Source organism: Crocodylus siamensis, chromosome 4 (assembly GCF_052110815.1).
Source record: "Crocodylus siamensis isolate JL-2025a chromosome 4, ASM5211081v1, whole genome shotgun sequence".
NCBI lineage: Eukaryota > Metazoa > Chordata > Crocodylia > Crocodylidae > Crocodylus > Crocodylus siamensis.
Window position 1 is genome coordinate 167,764,794 of NC_143398.1, and position 18,129 is coordinate 167,782,922.

Consider the following 18,129-nt stretch of genomic DNA (forward strand, 5'->3'; position numbering starts at 1 on the left):
GTAAGCGGCCCTCCGCCTGAAATAATTGCCCGCCCCGATCTACACACTGTCTACACATTTCAGCACAGTTACTTACTCTTGTCCTTGATAGTGCTGTCCTACCATGGAGTTAATTAATTTATTGCGCCCTAATACTGATGCATGTGTAGACAGTGATGCTTTACTGCACAGCTAACTAGTCAACTCTGCTAAAGGTGCCAAGTATCCTGGCCTCCCTCAGGAAGACGGCTTTCACCTGAAATGCGTACAGCTGTCTGCATGTCCATCATCTTAGGCTCCCCACCCCCTGCAAAAATGAGGCAGTGCCTATGAACTCTGCAGTAAAGCATCTACTGAGTATTATTATTTTCAAAAATATTAAAGTACCAAAATTGAGGTTTGCCAGACTAGGACCCAATAAGTTTTAGGGCTAGATTCTGAATGACAAACAGCCACCTACCTTGCATATATATTATTCAGGGTCCCTATTTATATAAAGAGTATATGCTTGATGTTGGCATATTTATAACTGCTTGCTTTCTTTCTGTTGTATTTTTGTATTTGTCTGAGAAGAATGTGACTGCGTAGAATTCTGGGGTGGTTGCATCATGGAGGAAACAGGGTATGTTGTAATTGTTAACCGAAATCTATGGAGATGAGATCAGTCTGTACACTGTTTATTTGTGGGATACTATCAATCTATTTCAGAATTAGCTGCATGAAAATGTAGTAGACGTTATCAACATATTTGTCCTGAACAATCCAACAGACAAAAACTAAGGAATATAACAATGACCTGTAACATAGATGTTTTGACAAGAAGTAAGAAAATAGCTGAAGTTACTGGCTAACCGTAGGCAGAATGTAGTAACCCAAATAGGAAATGTTGCCATTATGCCATTGCACATGATCCTCCCACACATTCAAAAAAATAAGTTATGTAATCTTAAATTGACTGCATTTGAATATAATGTCCAAGATAGTTCTATTTGTTTAGGAAAACAAATGTAATCTGTATTCTGAATGCAGATTACATCTTTTTTCCTGAAAAAAAGAAAAATTGCAGTTGTTTTGTACTACACTACTTTAAAACTATGCCCCAAACTTTGTTGCACCTTGAAGTTGCCTCTGCTTGGGCCTCAGTTTTAGCTTCAAGGCGAATATGATCCTTGCAGCAAAAAGCAAAGGAGCAACAGTTTAGATGTATTTGAGTGAGGATTGCTGGGGCAGGTAAGACTCTGGTCCCGCTCTCTCCTTCACCCCACTCTCCAATGCTCAGTGTAATCCCCCTTCTACCTCTGCCCCAGCCACTGAACGCTCTCTATGCCTCTGTCAAGTACATGGTATCACCACATTTTATGTATAAAGAGAGAGAGTTAACCATGTTAGACTGAAGGCAGGCTTTCACATACAAAAGCTTATGCCTCTTGGAACCAGTTAGTCTCTGAGGTGCCACCCTACACTGGATATATGCGTGCCATAAGAAGTTTCTCCATCTTCCATCTCAGTGTGATGTTAGTAAAAATATTATAGGAATAACAGTTACATCCTTACCATACATTCATATAATAGAGATATGCAATTTTCAGAAATACAGGACTACATTGAATCTGTGGGTATTTTCCCCTCAAAGGTGAAAGGCTTCCCCTGACCTGATCACATTGCCCTTCTTGTTTTATATAGCTGTTGTAACTACTGTATTAACCCAAATCTAAATTGCCTGAATTTAAGATGACCCCCAAATATTTAGCTTCTGTACATGAACAATTTATATATGTGTTACAGTTTTCCATGTATAGTATCTGACTATTGGAGAGGTGTCTAAAATTCATCCTCCTACCACTGCAGCAGGGAAAGCAGTGACAGGGGGACAGGTGATTGGGAAAGTATACAGGTGGGGGACAGGCAGTGGAGAAGAGAGTAGGGAGGCAGATGTGGGGGATTCAAGTGACCACAGTCCTGCCCTTTGCCCCAACCACTCCTTGTCCCCTGCTGCCTGTCTGCCCACCAGTTGTTCCCCTCTGCTGCCTGTCTCCCTCAAACCTTGTGCTTGTGCACCCCGATACCTGTCCCTGCTATACCCCCTGCTACCACTTGCCTCCCCCCACTTTCATCCCCTAGTGCCTGGTCCCCCTGCTGACTGCCTCCTCCCCTCCCCCCCCCGCTAGTTCTACCCCCTGCAGCATCTGTGTCCCATTGCCACTTACCCTTTGGCTCCAGCTCCAGCCCCTCTCCAACCTGGGGCATGGAGCATGTAGTTGCTCCAGCCCCAGCCCAGCCCAGCCATGCATCAGCTCTGACCAGGCCCTGGAGCTGGAGCCTGGGCTAGAGCTGCTGCCAGCTTTGCTGCTGGGCTTGGCTGGGGCCAGATCAACCATGTGTTTCATACTCTGGGCTGGAGCCCTGTCAGAGCTGGAGGATAAGCAGGGACAGGATGAGGTGGCAGGGCAGAGCCTGAGAGGGGGTGAGGGGGGAAGGCAGTGGCAAGGGTGGAAATGATGGGGGGCCAGGTTGGGGGTTGGGACAGAGGTGGGAGTGAGGCAACAGCTGTAGAGTTGGAGGTGCCCCCAGCGTTGTAATGGAATCCAAGAAGAGAGACTTCCCTCTCCACCATGTTAAAAGGGGAAAACGCCTTGTCTTTGATTTGAATAAATATGGTAACCATCAACATTTAAAGAACAAAGGAAGACTGTAACTTTATTCTCAAGTACCTGGCTATACAGAGGGGTATTTGCTCACTTGATTGTTTGTCATTTTAGGGTCTTCCATTCCAGAAAATTTTCTAAGTGCAGCATTGCAGAATACAAAGAATTTTTACTTCGAGGTGGTGGTGCCTGTCTCTTCAATAGGCCAACAAAGGTAACTTTACATAAGAGATATTCTGGCAGTGGCTGTTGCTTCTAACAGACAGTGTGGAGAAGCTGAAACGTGGAGAAGCTCTAGGCTACACTTCAGTGTACACACCTCGCCTGTCTCCCTCCCCCACTGGCCTGACTCCAGCCCACTGCCCCCTTTCCCCCTTTCACAACACTGCAGGTCCCTGCTGACTGCCTGCCCTCTCTCTCCTCCTTCCTCCCTCCCCCACTTACTTGTAGCTGCTTGCACTGTCTGTCCTGGGAGAGCAGGCAGAGGAGGGTTAACTGAACTTGCCTGCTCTCTGAGAGAAGAGCAACAGCTCAGAAGCAGTGGAGAATGGGCAGACAGGTTAACCCTTCCCTGCCTACTCCCATGGGACAGACAACACAGGCAACCATAAGTAAGTGTGGGAGGGGTGAGAGGGAGCCCCGGGGGCAGGGGAGAAGCCTGGAACGGGATGAGGAGGGATTCTTACCTTTTAGTCCTCCAGGCTGCTGCTGGCCTGAATGTGTGACTATTCCTAATTTGAGCTAGCATTAACACTGGGGCTGGAACATATGAGCAGATCACAGTGTAATGTATAATACAGCCCTAAAATAAACTCAGGGTTTGAGATGAGGAAGTAGTTCATTCAGTAGGTCCATTTAATTTCTGGATCCTGTGACTAAGTACATTCTAGGTCAGCGGTTCCCAAACTGTGGTACGCATACCATCAGTGGTACGCAGACAACCTGTGAGTGGTACATGCATAGGCAGCAGAAGGCCGGGGGGAGGGGGGAAGGGCGCATGCAGGCACCCGGCCGCAGCCTGCTGCAGGCGGCCAGGAACGCAGCCTGGCCGTGTATGGAGCAGTGCCCAGTGTGGGGGGGGAAGGGGCAGGGGGGCAGATCGAGGCCCCCCTGGTAAGAGAGGGAATGGGGCAGAGACAGAGGCAGGGGCTGGGGTGAATGGGGGTCCCGGGGAGGGTTGTAGGATGGTTGGAGCTCTAGGTGACTCATGCAGGGGTTTGGGGGCTTCCCACCATTGTGCATGCCCTGGGAGGCATGGGGGGCACGTGCCCCTTGGATTTGTGCACTGGGCAGAGGTGGGCTGCCTGCTGTGTGCTGGGCTTTGTGCCCCACTGCCATTGCTTTGGGAGCCATGGGTGACGCCATGTGCCTCCCGCATGCTGGCTGTGCCATGTTCCCTGTGCCATGTACATTCGGAGGTGGGAGGCACATGGCGTCATGCATGGCTCCCGAGGCAATGGCAGTGGGGCTCAGAGCCCAGTGGGCAGCCCTCCTCTGCCCTGCACTCAGATCTGGGGGGCATGTGCCCTGCATGCCTCCTCTCGGGTATACACAGCAGTGGGAGCCGCCCCTACACCCCTGGATGAGCCTCCCATGGCTCCATCCCATGACCAGCCCCAGGTCTCATTGTCCCTTGCCCCTGTCCCACTCCCTCCCTCACCACAGAGACCTTGATCTGCCCCCTGCCCCTTCCCCTCCACAGACTTACCTTCTGGGCATGTGTGTCTGTGCATGGGTCTGTCTGTGTGTCTCACCTCTCTTACTAAACATCCCCAAAAGCATCTCTGGACCAGTAAGTTTACATTGTCTTTGTTTTAATTTACAATTGTTTTACATGGCTACCATAACTGATAATATGATGTTTTATGATTACTAAAGCTTTTCATGTTGTTTTAATACCTTTGTGTATGAAAAATTTGCTGGTGGTATTTAAGGCTGTATCATTTTATATTGGTGGTGCTCAATATAGCTGCTGTTCTAGGTCATTGAGAAAAGTGCCAATTGCAGCACTATACTTAGATAGCAGTATGGGGTCTACCATTCCAGAAATTTTGTATGTATGTCATAAGGGCCTTGAAAAACTGCTGTTTACTGTCAACCTGGATTAGATTAGAATGTTCACTCTAGAGGGAAAAAGTTCTGTGTTGTATTACCATCCTCTTTAGCCATTCAGTCCCATTTTGGCCCTTTGCTGTGCAACAAAATTACAATTTTTTGGATCATTACAACAGTAGTATACCACCCTATTAAATCCAAAGTATTGTAAAATGCTCCTTTCCCTCTGTAAAACTAATTGACTCTATAGTCTAGCATTTTATCTCCTAGCTGTCAACTTTTAACCTTGAATAAGGCTATCTGTTTTTTCCTGACTTGCAATAATTGAAAAATGGTTTTGTGACTAATTTCATAATCACTGGCTTTTTATAGATTTCAAAAGAAAAATCCCATTTAGAATATAGTTTACATTTTTACCAGCCATTGCACTTAAATAACCATAAAACATTAGAGTCTGAAAAGAGAAAATCATAATTTAATCCTGAGTATGGTCATAGCAACATTACAGTTGACTACCAGATTAATATAAGTAAATCTTTAATTGTCTGACGATGAAGACAAAGTCCCTCTTTCTCCAGTAAAAATGATTCTAGGAGAATGGTTGAAGTAGATTTGTGAATATTATTACAAGATGGAGAACTGAATTTCAGGTTCAGATTAAGAGCAAGGTATTGCTCTAAAACTATTCAAGTACAAAAATATTGAAAACATGTAGGCAAAAAATTAAATTTTCTAAGTTATGCTAAAACAATTTAGTGAAGAAGTGGGGATATATAGTGTGTATGAAATTTTACTATACAGCCAGCCATTCATTGCCAAAACTGTAGGCCTTTGTGAAGAGCAAAATAGTTCATTTTTTTAAAAATGTTTTTATCTTCCCCTTTGGTGTCATATTTTAAATTGTCCATCTGTTTTTCAAAAGCATCAAAAAATAATCCTTCCCAAATATATGATGTATGTTGTATTTGATTAGTAAAATTTATTACTTTCATTGCTGCTTCTTTGCATTTGTGCTGTCAATGCCCCACTAAAGTTTCAAGTTCATTGTTTAGATATGTCTGATTAAATTCAGCGAAACAGCATGCAAATACCTGAATGTACCTGTAATAGTCAGTAGTACTCAAATGGTTCAGTGTCTTTGCTAACTTCAAATATCATGATGTTTTCATATTCCTTGTAACTATACTTATGCTAAATATTTTTTATGTAAAATGACAGAGCTGCAAAATAATTTTAGCTCTGCTTTTTATAAAAAGCTACTTCTGAGAGCTAGTAGGGCACTTTGTCCTGAAGAGGTTTAGTAAAGTGATTTTATTGCACTTGGAAGATGGAGATATAATTCCTGACTCAAAGAAAAATCATTAAAAAATGAAAAAATAGAACAAGAGGCATTCTAAAGTGACCTTTTAATGATGAAGTTGACTCATATGAGCACTGAATCACCATCATTTGGACAACTAAGCAGTAAAGAAACTTGCAGAAATATTGTTTTTCATTTACAGGGCATTGTGTTAGGTGCAACGGAGAGGGGTCAAAAGATAAAAAACGGGGAAAAATTAGGAGAATGAATAACAAATGAACCAAATATTTTAGGTCACAGCTGAGTAATACAAGCTGTAAATGAGAATTGTTAATGATTTCCTTGATGGCTCGGTGGGTAATAGCATGGTCTGCCCACAGGAGGTTTGAATCCTAAAATGTTCTTGGGACTAATGGGCATTTATACCTGTTCCCTGGGAGTTGTGGGGGAGAGGGCACTTTAATTAGAGTGGCTCTGCAAGTCACTCTGATGTGCCTGGAGTGTCTCATGTATTAGCATCCCCACACTTCAAAATGGCTTTATCTAAAGCTTGTTGAACAAGCTTTAGATAAAGCACCCCCACCGCCATTTTGAAGCATGGGGGCACTGATACACAAGACGCAGGAGACTGCTTAGAGTGTGGTAATTGCCATGCTCCAGCAGACTTGATTAATCAAGTCTGTTCTGACATTAGAATTACAGTGTGTTGGAGCAGCGTACCTGCTCGTGTATAGGCACTTAATATTTTTACCTAACAAAGCTGAATATTTCAATTTAAAAACCAAGCTTAGATCATTTTGCTTACTGCAAGCAACAGCATCTAAAAAAAACCCTACATCTAACTTCACTAGTTGAAGATCTGATTTCCTGTTTTTTTATTATTGAATTTTTGTTGTTCAGCCATTTACTCTTTCATCATCAACATAGGTTAGCATAATTTTTGGGTCCTGGGGATAACTTATTTAGCAGTATTTTATTTATACTCATTTGTCTAGCTTTTATTCCGTAATTTTCTTCAAAAGTTCTTTTGATGCATGATTGATGTTTCTAAGTGATGGTTATTTTCAGTTTGTGAATAGAAATAAATCTTCTTGAAGTAGAAATAAATCTCTTCTCTGTGTTCAGCTTCATTAGCAGGTACTTGCTCTATGTGCTTATATCATCCCCAAAATTATATTACCAACCAGTTTCTGAAAAAAATTGTTGAAATAATGGGAATGCATTACTGAAAGCAGTTTATAATGTTGCTCCACCAAAGTTTTAAGCTGTCTGGGTAGTTAATCCCTCTATTTATTGTATTTTTGTTTGCTGCTCCCAGGTAAAGCTGGGGACCATGCAGCTATCCACACACCATGCACCTCTCAACAGTCAGTTGGCCAGCTGAATGAAGTGGTAGTAGGCAACATTTTTGCAGAAGTGTAGTAAAAGGCATGAACAACTGGTGCCTCCCGAGACTGGGGGACACCATTTGTAGGCGGCAGCATCAGTGGCGAGTGGAAACTGCCCGCAGACCCCGGTGGCTGTGTTGTCAGTGGCAAGAGGGGACCACTTGCAGACACCGGCAGCAGTGTCGGCGGCAGGGGGGTGGCAAGCAGGGACCTCCCACATGCACCAGCGGCGCTGTCGGGGCGTGAGGGGCTGGTGATGAGTGGTGACCACCCGCAGAAGCTGGCAGCAGCTTTGGCGGCGGCCAATCTCAAGAGGGGCACATACCCGCCCTGTGCATCACCTGTGGTAAAAGGGGTATTTTCTGTGGGGTGATGGCTCAGCAGCAGTGTACTGAGGGGCTGTGTCTTAAAGATTAGTCATTTGATACCATATATGCCTAATTGTTACTATTTTTTGTCACTTTCAGTTGTTTGAAACTACTGAGTGTGGAAATGGTTATGTAGAAGCAGGAGAAGAGTGTGATTGTGGGTTCCGAAATGTAAGTTTAAAAGTTCAATATATTATTCCTGCCAGTCATTCTCATAATAACATATTGCCCAAAATGATATGGATGTTAAGAGGGAAAAGAAAAAGTATTGTGCTGAACTTAGGCTGCCTTTCCTACTGGATTTTAATCAGATATTTGTGTTAAAATATTTGTTATAAAACCAAATATTTTCTCTAATGATAAATAAATGAGGATGTGGATTGCAGCAGAAACAATCTTGCAAATACACAACTTTCTGTTTCTCCCACTTTCCCAAGACATTCCATGTACAACTCTGAGAAATGCCTCTTAAAATGAATTGTAGTGGCTGAGCTCAGCAAGCAGTGAAGGCCACACTGGTGCTGAAGCAAACAGCCTCACATGATCTATACATTGCCTTGCAATCTTGGTCTTGCCCCCACCCCTGCTAGAGATGTAAATAACAATTAATTAAGCACCTGTTTAAACTCCCCTAATGTTATCAGTTAAACGGTTAACCAATAACATGCATCTGCTGGGGACAAGTTCCTGCCGTAGCCTGCTGCCGCTGACATGCAGCTGCCTGAGGACCAAGGCTAGCTGCAGGCAGCAGTGGCAAGCTCTGCCACAATCCCTGTGAAGCCATGGGTGGCAGCAGTGAGCTGGGAAAGCCCCTTGTCCACTGCTGCCACTGGCATGTGGCTGCCTGGGGGCTAGGGTTGCAAGCAGCGGCACTGTTGTCAGCAGAGCCCTGGCTCATCTCATTGCTGGTGGCAGGTGCATATGCACCTCATGGCAGATAGCGGGGGAGCTGCAAGGGACCCGATCCTTCTTGTAGCAATGCAGTCCAGTCCCTTCCCTGCCATCCTGAGGGAATGGCACCCACTGCTGGCAATGAGCCAAGCTGGGACCCCACAGACCTTGGTGCAGTTGTTTGCAGCCTCCCTGCTGCCTGCCACGAGCAACCTGGGCTCTGTGGCAGGCATCAGGGACCTGCCTAGAGCCCAGGCTGGCTGCAGCAGGCAGCCGGGAGGCTGCAAGCAGCTGCATCAAGGCCTGCAGAGCCCTGATCTGGCTCATTGCCAGCAGTGGGTATATATACACCTTCACACAGATGATGGGGGTGGGGCTGGGGCTGCGTTGTCACAAGAAGGATTGAGTCAATCACAGCTCTCCTGCTTCTTCCTCACTGTACCAGGTAGTAGTTCCTCCTCTTCTCTCCCTTCCTTCTTGCTTACCTCTTGTCAGCCCTGCTGTCTTCAGGGGCACCATGCAGCTTCCCTTCTCCCCTTTCCCTGGCAGACTACTCTCCATTCCATGCTAAACAGTTACCAGTAAGGTATTACTGGCTATCAATATGTGAACCGTTTAACCATTCACATCCGTAGTCCCTGCCTGCCTGGCCCACTCCTGAACACTGCTACCCACCCACCCGTGGCCCCAGCCAAACATACCCTGCTTGCAGGGTCCAGAGCCAGTTTCTATGGTATATTGATTCTTTTCCCTAATGATACAGGATGGAGTGTTGGGAAAATTGAGAAAGGCACTGTATTCAGAATGGAAGATTCATAGGTTAATGTATTTTTCTTTAGGAATGCTATGGAGACTGCTGTAAAAAGTGCTCTCTTTCTAATGGAGCTCATTGCAGTGATGGACCTTGCTGTAATACATCCTGCCTTGTGAGTCTTGATGTAGTAAATCTGTTTACTCTTCTCTTATTCCTTTAGATCTAATGTTTAATCTGATAAAGTTCAAATACTGCGTGTGCATATATTGGGGAGTAAAAATATTTCTAAAGACCTAAGCATGTTTACTGACCTATAGACAGTAATGGTAGTAAATGGGGGAATGAGGTATACACTGGTATAACTGCGTTTGTTAATTGTTTTATTTTTGCCATTATTGATATACAGTGGTATGCTGTGATCTGGAATCAGTTAATTCTGCCACTATTATATATGTAGACATTTGTAAGAATCAGATAGTGTGGTTGGTTGATGTGCAGTCCCCATAGCCGGGGGGTGGAGGGCATGTGCGTTCTGAGAACAGGGTGGGGGACCATGGGTTCCCAGAGCAGGGGTAAGGGGTAACAGCTTCACCCATGCCAGAACTCCTACACAGTCTTGGTTCAGCTGCTGCTACCACTGCATGTGCTCTGCCAGCTCTGGCTGTGGCTTTTAAAATAGCAGCAGCTAGTGTTCCTCCTAAGTTAACAGTTGGGATGGTTGCCCCTTTTACCCACCCCTAGTTATGGTAGTGCCCCTACCCCATCCTAATGATTGGCATGGAGCTAAACAATCCGGCCCAGCAGTCGTGGGTCATCACCTCCCAGCCTACTGTGTCATTACCCCCAAACTCTTTGCGGAACCGCGGGGTTCTGTGGAACACAGTTCAGAAGCTGCTGGTATAGACGAAGCCCTGGGAATCTTGCATGAAGCTGAATGGTACAATATGGTAGATTATTAGTATATTTGTGAAATGTAGTACTACAGATAAAGCTACAGTGAGAAATCTTAAAGGCTATGGGTTATATCTTTAATGCAGAGAAATCAGGTTTGTTCTTGCTTGAGGTTACCAAAAGCAGTTGTTTACATGAGAACTATCAATGTCATCAATATCAGGGGAATATAACCCATCTTGTGATCAAGGCTAGATGATACAGTTTCTCAGGTGACTAATTTAAAATTAATTTAGAAACACATGATAAGACTAGGTTGAAATATACTATATTTTTAGATAAACATTAAGTACTTTTATAGATTTATGCCACTGTACTTTTTATTTTATCTTTGTTAAATTTTTGTAACCCACAAGTAGGTATGCTGCTAATAAACTTCAGCAGGTTGGTTAGTTGTTTCTTTTCTTTAAAATCTTAGTATATTCTTCAGAATAGTTGGATTTTTTTTGTTCACATATGTTTTGTTAATTATAATTAAAATGTTTGTAACAGAGATGTACAAACATTTGATGCATCACTTATGAGGATTATTAGATTACTATTTTCAGTTGGAGTAAGAGGAAACAGCAAGTCAAAAAGTCTACATTTTGTTCTTAGATAATTTAGGAATAACTGAATCTCATGTGTGTATATTGCTATGATTTTGCTCGCACAAGTGCTATATAATGCATGTCCCTGAGTTAGCTATAAACCACTTATACATTGAAGGCTTTCTCTTTATTATTATCTGGGCAGACTTAAAAAATGTGAATACTGTAGTGAGATTTGTTTTAAAATCAAGATGCTTTGCTTTGAAACACAAGGAATGTTTCTGAACAAGAATCTCAGAATATCAGGAATTGTGCTTTTACATACTCTCAGTCCTAATCAATAGTCTTTGTTTTCTAGTTTTTCCCACGAGGCTATGACTGTCGATATGCAGTGAATGAATGTGATATTGCAGAGTACTGTACTGGAGATTCTGGACAGGTATGTATATGTAAGCTCTTCTGTATACTCTATTGTAGCTGATCATTTCTTCCTTTTTTATTCAAGTCTTAAAAAATTTAGAATTGCAAGATGATGGTACATATGTTTAAAATGACCAGTTCACCTTTAATCTGCTTGCAGATGTTAAAAAAAATAAACAAAACAAAATGGCACTTTTATTTTAAACTCTAGGGCTAGGGGCACATAACACGGTTTAAGTGATCAGAAACTGGTTTAAACCTGTAACAGAACAGATGTTGAGTGCACATAAGCCAGTTTGAAAATGGCTGAAATAGGTTTGAGATACCTGGTTGAATGTAGTATCAGACTTAAACCGGTTTGAACCCAATCAGTTATGCAGTTATCAGTCCCAGACCCCTTGTTGGTTTAAAGTTAAATCAGACTCCCTCAGCATCCTGGCATGCTGTCTGGGCTGGGCAGGACTCTCTGCTCCACAGCAGGGCTGCCCCTGCCCTTCTGCTCTTTAGCCTGACCAGGGGTGAGGTGTGGCCAGACCTAGCCTGCTATGACCTCTGAGGTGAAGGGGCAGAAAGGGAAGTTAATTCCTTCCTCCATCCCCTTGGAATGTAGCTGAGGTTTAATAGCTCAGCTGCACCTCTGTGCCTTGCCTGCAGCCAGGCAGTAAGGGGATTAATTCTACCTTACTGGGTCTGGGAGAAGGGGGCGAGGGACACTGGCAAGGGCAGCTCTGCCCTGCCCAGCAGACCCTGGTTGCAGTCCCTGCTGGTGAGACAGGAAAGGCAGGGGATAATAAACCCCCTCGTTCCTTGAACTCCTGGGGCAACCTGTCCCACAGGTGGATTAACCACACAAAAAAAGAATTTTCTTTGCAAAAATCTAGCTGGTCTAATAAAAGATAATCACCTCTACCACAAGCCCTGATTCCGTTTGGCTGTAAGGAGACACTCTGCCCTTGGGATTACATAGGATTTATGCAAAGCTTTCTCTTGTCTTCCTGGTTTACATTTTAAGTCAGACTAAGTTGTGTATGCCTTGTTTTTCTGGGCTATATTTTAGCTTAGGCAAAGATTTTTGGTAGTTCGCTGATGTGTGCTTGAGGCTGCAAATTGCTGTGTTCAATACATACTTGCTTCAGAGAAAGGACTTTTTCCCCATTCCCAGTCCTCTGCCCTGCTAGCCCCCTCCCTCCGCTCCAGCAGGGAGGGGTGAGAGCTTTGGAGGGCTCTTTCTTTTCTTCCTTTTGGTAGTGGCTGGCAGGCATGCTCTAGCGCCCCCCGGCTTCTGGCTTGAGCCACTGCAGGCATATGTCAAATGTCTATCCACTTGCAAACCAGTTCGTTTTCTGCAGGTTAGACTAACCTGCAAAGATTGAATCAATTCAGGCTCCGGCTTTTTTAATGTCTGTCCCTAAACCATGCTGCGCCCAGCACATGTCCAAAAGAGGTAGCACGTTAGTTGGACCCAGCTCACCTGACATCTGTATAGATTTTAGTGGCGCATTTTTGGCACTTTTATCTAACAGCTCAGCTTTAGATAAAAATGCCAAAAAGCCCTGCTGAAGCACCCAATCTATACAGACATTGCAGAGCTGGGTCAAAATAATGTGCTGTTGCTTCTGGTAAAGGATGGTTTATTATTTTTTTTTAACATCTACAAGCAGCCTTTTCAAACAAAAGATCAAATCTTTTGTTTGAAAACTGCTTTGGGCCAAATGGGCTATCAGTAGTTACCTAACACGTGGCTTATCAATTTGTTGGATTTTTAAATCCATGTAATTATTTATATATATATTTAGTTACCTATAATATTGCACTGTATAAAGTATATTCTATTCTAATGGTATCAAGCACAATAACTAAAATATTTGCTTGCTTTAAATTGTTTTGAATACAACAGTAGGTAATGTAGATTTTCACAATTGCAACTAACGCTGTTCTGAAAAAATGCACATCTATCCCAGGCCGCAGCTGCTTCTGCAGGGCCCACGACAGCACATGGTTTGGCCCACCGCCCCACCTGGGGGGTGGAGGTATCCTTCCCTGTCTGACTGCCAGAAATTCCGACCATGGTCAGCTGTGACTGCTGGGCTGCAATTTTCTGGGCTGCGACCACTTCCATGCTGTGATTTGCTGGGCCATGGCATAAAAACTTTGGGAACCCCTCCCTTATACATTTTTGGTAGAATTCTCTGTGAATCTAAATGGCTGTTGTCTAGCTGCATAAGTGGTCTTTTTTGGTAGTTATGCATAGTTTGTGTTTCTTTTGCCCTGTATTACCCATGCAGAATGGATGTATAAGTGTACATGCACATACTGACCATGCACAGTAAGCTACACAACAGCCAGGCAGCTACATACACATGCCCAGTATATGCATGAAATGGATATACTGGGCATGTGTGTGGACAAAAACCACATGACTTATTTGGTGTAAGATGCCAGAAGACGTAAAGGAAGGCCATCTTATATTTTAACCTCAATAAATGAGTAAGGTAGACACCTGCCTAGGAAGTGGGAGACCCAGCTTGTAGCCCCATTCACTCAGAGGGGGTTTGAACTTACATCTCTGGTATCTAAACATAGTACTCCCACCACCATGCCACACAGTAACCATAGTTTCTTCAAACACTGTTTGCCTGGGCAACCAAAAAAGGATGGGGCTAGGAGCAAAAGCACAACCTATAGGGTGTATAGGCCAGTGAGATCGATATTACTCTGGAAAGAAGCAGTTCTAGCCTGGACCTTTGCTTTCAATAAGGCAGAAACTTCTCCCCTGCTTTCCACCCGTTCATTTATCCAATGAATACTAGCTACAAAATGCAGGGTCTCACCCAAGTGGTAAACTCTGTTATGGAGGTGAAAAAGAAAACTCAGGAAACAGTGGAAAGTGTGAAAGACACAAACCCAAACAAAATATGTAAAGCTGTTAAAAAGGTTATTAGCAATAAAGTACTTATGCCAGGATGCATCTGTAGGATATGCATATATTAACAGACAAAAAGCAATTATCTAAAAAAAGAAAAGGAAAGAAAACAATTATAATAGAAAATAAGGACAATAAAAGAATAGTAAAAAAATAAAGCTTGCATAGGTTCTGTGCTAAGAGATTTGTTTAAGAAAATTCCTTATTAAAAGAATGGCAGAGGGTCAGACACTAGCCTTACTCAAACCCTATTGGAATTCTTTGGTGTCTAAGTACATCTTAGCCAGAGTATCAAAGAAAAGTTATGCAAAGGTACATAAAGCTGTAGAATATGTATTCATTAGACATGCTATGGTGCCTAGCTATTTCATATTTTGACCTATCTCCTTAATTCCATTAGTAGTATGCAATAAGATTAAAATTAAACATGGTACTTCAGTGCTTACCAGGCAATTAAAGCTATTAGCTATGCATACCGACATAATCAGCATGCTCTTTGTATTTTTGCTGTAGGCCATTTAAACTGTACATGATTCAAAGGGACTCTCCAACATTTTGGTTATAGCACTACTTCAGTGGAAACTAGAGAAAATCATTTCATTAGTGAAATTTTTAATCTTTGGAGGAAGCATTACAGAGGCTATTTAATAAATGGACATAATTTCACTGCCTGAACTAATTAGCCCTGCTTGATAGGGAGGCTATGTTAGCCCCAATGGAGTAGTGCGTTGACAAGGACATACTGCTCCTACTACCAGTCTGCAGCAATGACTTGTGCCATGTACATATGCCCTGAGTTGCTCTTAGTCTTATACTAGTAAGAGCAGGAGCAGGGTCAGCAACTACTTAAAACCAGTTGAAGTATCAGAGGTCTGTATTTACATACTCTTAAAATGGATTATTGAACTTTGAACAACCACCCTGTCCTTGCTTACGAGAGCATTAAAGGATTAACATAATGTTCTCTGGCACTTCCCGTGCATCTCCAGCAAAGAAGTCAAACAAAGAAGGATTGAAATTGAATTTAAATAATTTTAGATCCATTTCTGATATCCATTTCTGTTCACTTTGCATATTTTTCATGGAATTGCTTGCAGAAGAACTCCATCCCTATCTTTCTTTCACCTTCACTTACACTCACGTAACATTTGCCTTTAATTCCATCAGCCTTACTGTTCTTGAAATCCTGCCCTTGTGGAGTTCTTTCCATGCCACTTGAACCCCTGCTTTACACAGTTGTTTAGTGAGATTTCCTTCTCTTTTCAGGGTTCCATCTTTGACTCATACTTCTTCTGACCTATTTTGGAGTGAATTTATCTATAGACATGGTTTTGACTAGTCTGATGATGACTCACAAATCTGTTCTCTCTAGATCTTTCCCCCTACATCTAGGCTAAAATCATGGCCTGCTCCTGGAAGCAGGAGGATAGGCCAAATGCTTTTGCCTTTTTTCATTTAATAATCTTTGGAATGGAACAGAAAGACAGCAGGGGTCTAGCTTCTACCCGTTGGGTCCAATTCCCACTTTTCTCTCACTTCTACTTCATGTTGCCTCTGGCTTGCTCTCCTGGCCTCCAGCTGTCACCTGGGCTAGATTATGGGTCTCCCACTTCCTGGGCAAGTAGTAATCCAGTAGGCTATTTGGCTAAGAGATGTGAGGCCTCTCTACTCCTCCTTTATTTTTGGTAGCTTAATGAAGTTACCTGTCTTCCAGGAACTAAGATCTGCATATGTCCCAAAGGTCACTTATGAAGCTAACTTTAACAGCAAAAATGCTACTTGCCTGTTGGAAAGTGAAGTTGGACTTGGGCTTTTCTGTTGACTTCCTCACATCACTCAGTTGCAATAACTAATAGACAGATGGAGAACACTACACAAAATGTATGATAGTGAAATGCACAGCCATTTTCAGAACTGTGCTCATGTCTTATGGGTATCTCAGTATTCAGAAGTAGGGGGAGAAACAAATCAAGGCTAGCCTTTATGCAGCAATATAAATCACTGCTAACTGGTATTTCTGAATGCCTGGGTCCAGTGAGGCCTGGTAGCACTGTGAAAATAGCATGCTTATTTCTAAATTACCTGTCCCTCACGCATCAATTTATCTTGCTGGGTATAACTTTGAGAAATGATTCTTTATGTGATCTATGTATTGGTGACATCACCCAGCAGGTGGTATACCATCTTCTATGACTGAATCTATTACTTGCATTAAGTGGTTCATGAATTGACTGCTTATGGTCAAATTCACGAATGCGCCTGTAGAGAATCCTGTACAGGTTCTGAGGGTGGAGCTTGTGTCTGCTTGAGTCTGGGGCCCACAGAAATCAGGTCTCAGATCTGATTAGAACACGGTACCCCAGGGCATCCTTGAAAGGATCTCAGAGCTGCCCTAACATGTACCCAGCTGCCCAAAGGCCCAGCAGATTTTGTAACTAAAGATCTTTTAACAACAACCTCTTTGTACCAACATGTTTTGTTAAAATGCTTCACAACACATGCTTAATGTGGATGTGCTACACTGCACAATACTTGACAGGATTTAACAAGGAAATATTTTGGAAAAGAAGTTAGAGTAACCCCTTATATCTCTTTCCATATCCTGCTAACCTTTCTATTCCAAATGTCCTTTTCCTTCAGGGTCTTACTTCCCATCCCCCTCTTTTTTTTCATTAGCAAGTTTGGAATTTCTTCACTTGCTCTTGATGGTCTCTCTGTTTCACAATAATTATCTTCAGTCAGTATTTATTCTAAGATTTCCACTTGTCTTTGTGGTGCCCTCTTAGCTTCTGTTCTGTTCCTTCTTGGTTTTAAATCTGCCACTTTAGCATAATCTTTCTTTTCCTCCTTCCTCCCCGTTCCTTCTATTACTTGTTAGCAACCAAGCACTGGGTAAAATTTTGTCAGAATTGGTAAAGTTGCAGAAAAATACAGTTGCTTAAGGACTGAAACTATTTCTGAAATGTCAAATAAGACATTTGGGGGTCAAATCAAATCCTTTATTTTGGCCACTGAACTGAAAATCCATTACTTACAGCTTATTGTAAACTGATATCTAAAATTAGATTATAAACTATGTGGGCTGTATCATATGGTTTCCCTGTTGAGTATCCAATGCATTTTTTGGTGCTGTATACCTGTAATAATATTTCCACTTTTTATATTGTTTGGAAATATATATACTGCAGTCGTATACCTTCTTGAGTTATTTTCTAAAAAATAGAAACCTCATATTCCTAACCTATTGTAAAATTATTTTTAACCCATGGGGCTCTTTGTTGTCCTCTTGCTTTCTTTTACCAAGTTCTTTATGCTAAGTGTTCATTTAAAAGAAAAAAACCCTGCAACACATTGTTTGCTTTTCTAGAATCCAAAATTCTGAAATAATGAATAATTTTTATCTTCTTATGTCCAGTGCCCTCCAAACCTTCATAAGCAAGATGGATCAACTTGTGATTCTAATCAGGTATGTAACATTTTTAAATCTTTGCAAATCAAGTAATAATAATACATCCAATGTAAATTCTCATTTCTTCCCTGCTTCATTCATATGTCTTCACAAACTCTGGGTCTGTCTATATTAATTTTATGGGCTGACTTAGTACTTTTCCTAGTGCTAGTGAGGGATGGCATACCTGTTCATAATAGTTACTAGAGTCTTTGGCTCAGTTTCTCAGCAGTACCCAGTCTGAAGTGGGCACAGGCAAAAAGGAGCTTTATGGAGGTCATCAATCCAAGGTCTTTTTGGGGGGTTCAGAACATCCTTAGAGTTGCTCTAAACCAGTGGTTCTCAAACTTGTTAGACTTGAGGCACCCCTCAGAAAATGCTAGCTCTTAGTTTTCGCTTATATTTTCACTACAGAAAAATAATAGAGCAGTTTTTCTGTTGCAAAGATCTCAGAAAGACTACAACAGGTCAGGATGT

General features: G+C 42.5%; 1 protein-coding gene across 6 annotated transcripts in view; it reads left to right on the forward strand.

The window, feature by feature from the left end:
* ADAM23 (ADAM metallopeptidase domain 23) overlaps positions 1–18,129 on the forward strand; it is a 206,767-nt gene that overhangs the window by 123,149 nt on the left and 65,489 nt on the right. For all 6 annotated transcript variants that reach the window (XR_016441987.1, XM_090044822.1, XM_090044819.1 and 3 more), the window contains exons 14-19: positions 553–601; positions 2,739–2,838; positions 7,835–7,906; positions 9,466–9,552; positions 11,220–11,300; positions 17,620–17,670. Coding sequence is in view for 5 of the 6 variants with exons in the window: in XM_090044822.1 (XP_089900948.1) it covers positions 553–601; positions 2,739–2,838; positions 7,835–7,906; positions 9,466–9,552; positions 11,220–11,300; positions 17,620–17,670 (440 nt within the window). In the remaining variant the exon portion in view is untranslated. The remainder of the gene's footprint in view (positions 1–552; positions 602–2,738; positions 2,839–7,834; positions 7,907–9,465; positions 9,553–11,219; positions 11,301–17,619; positions 17,671–18,129) is intronic.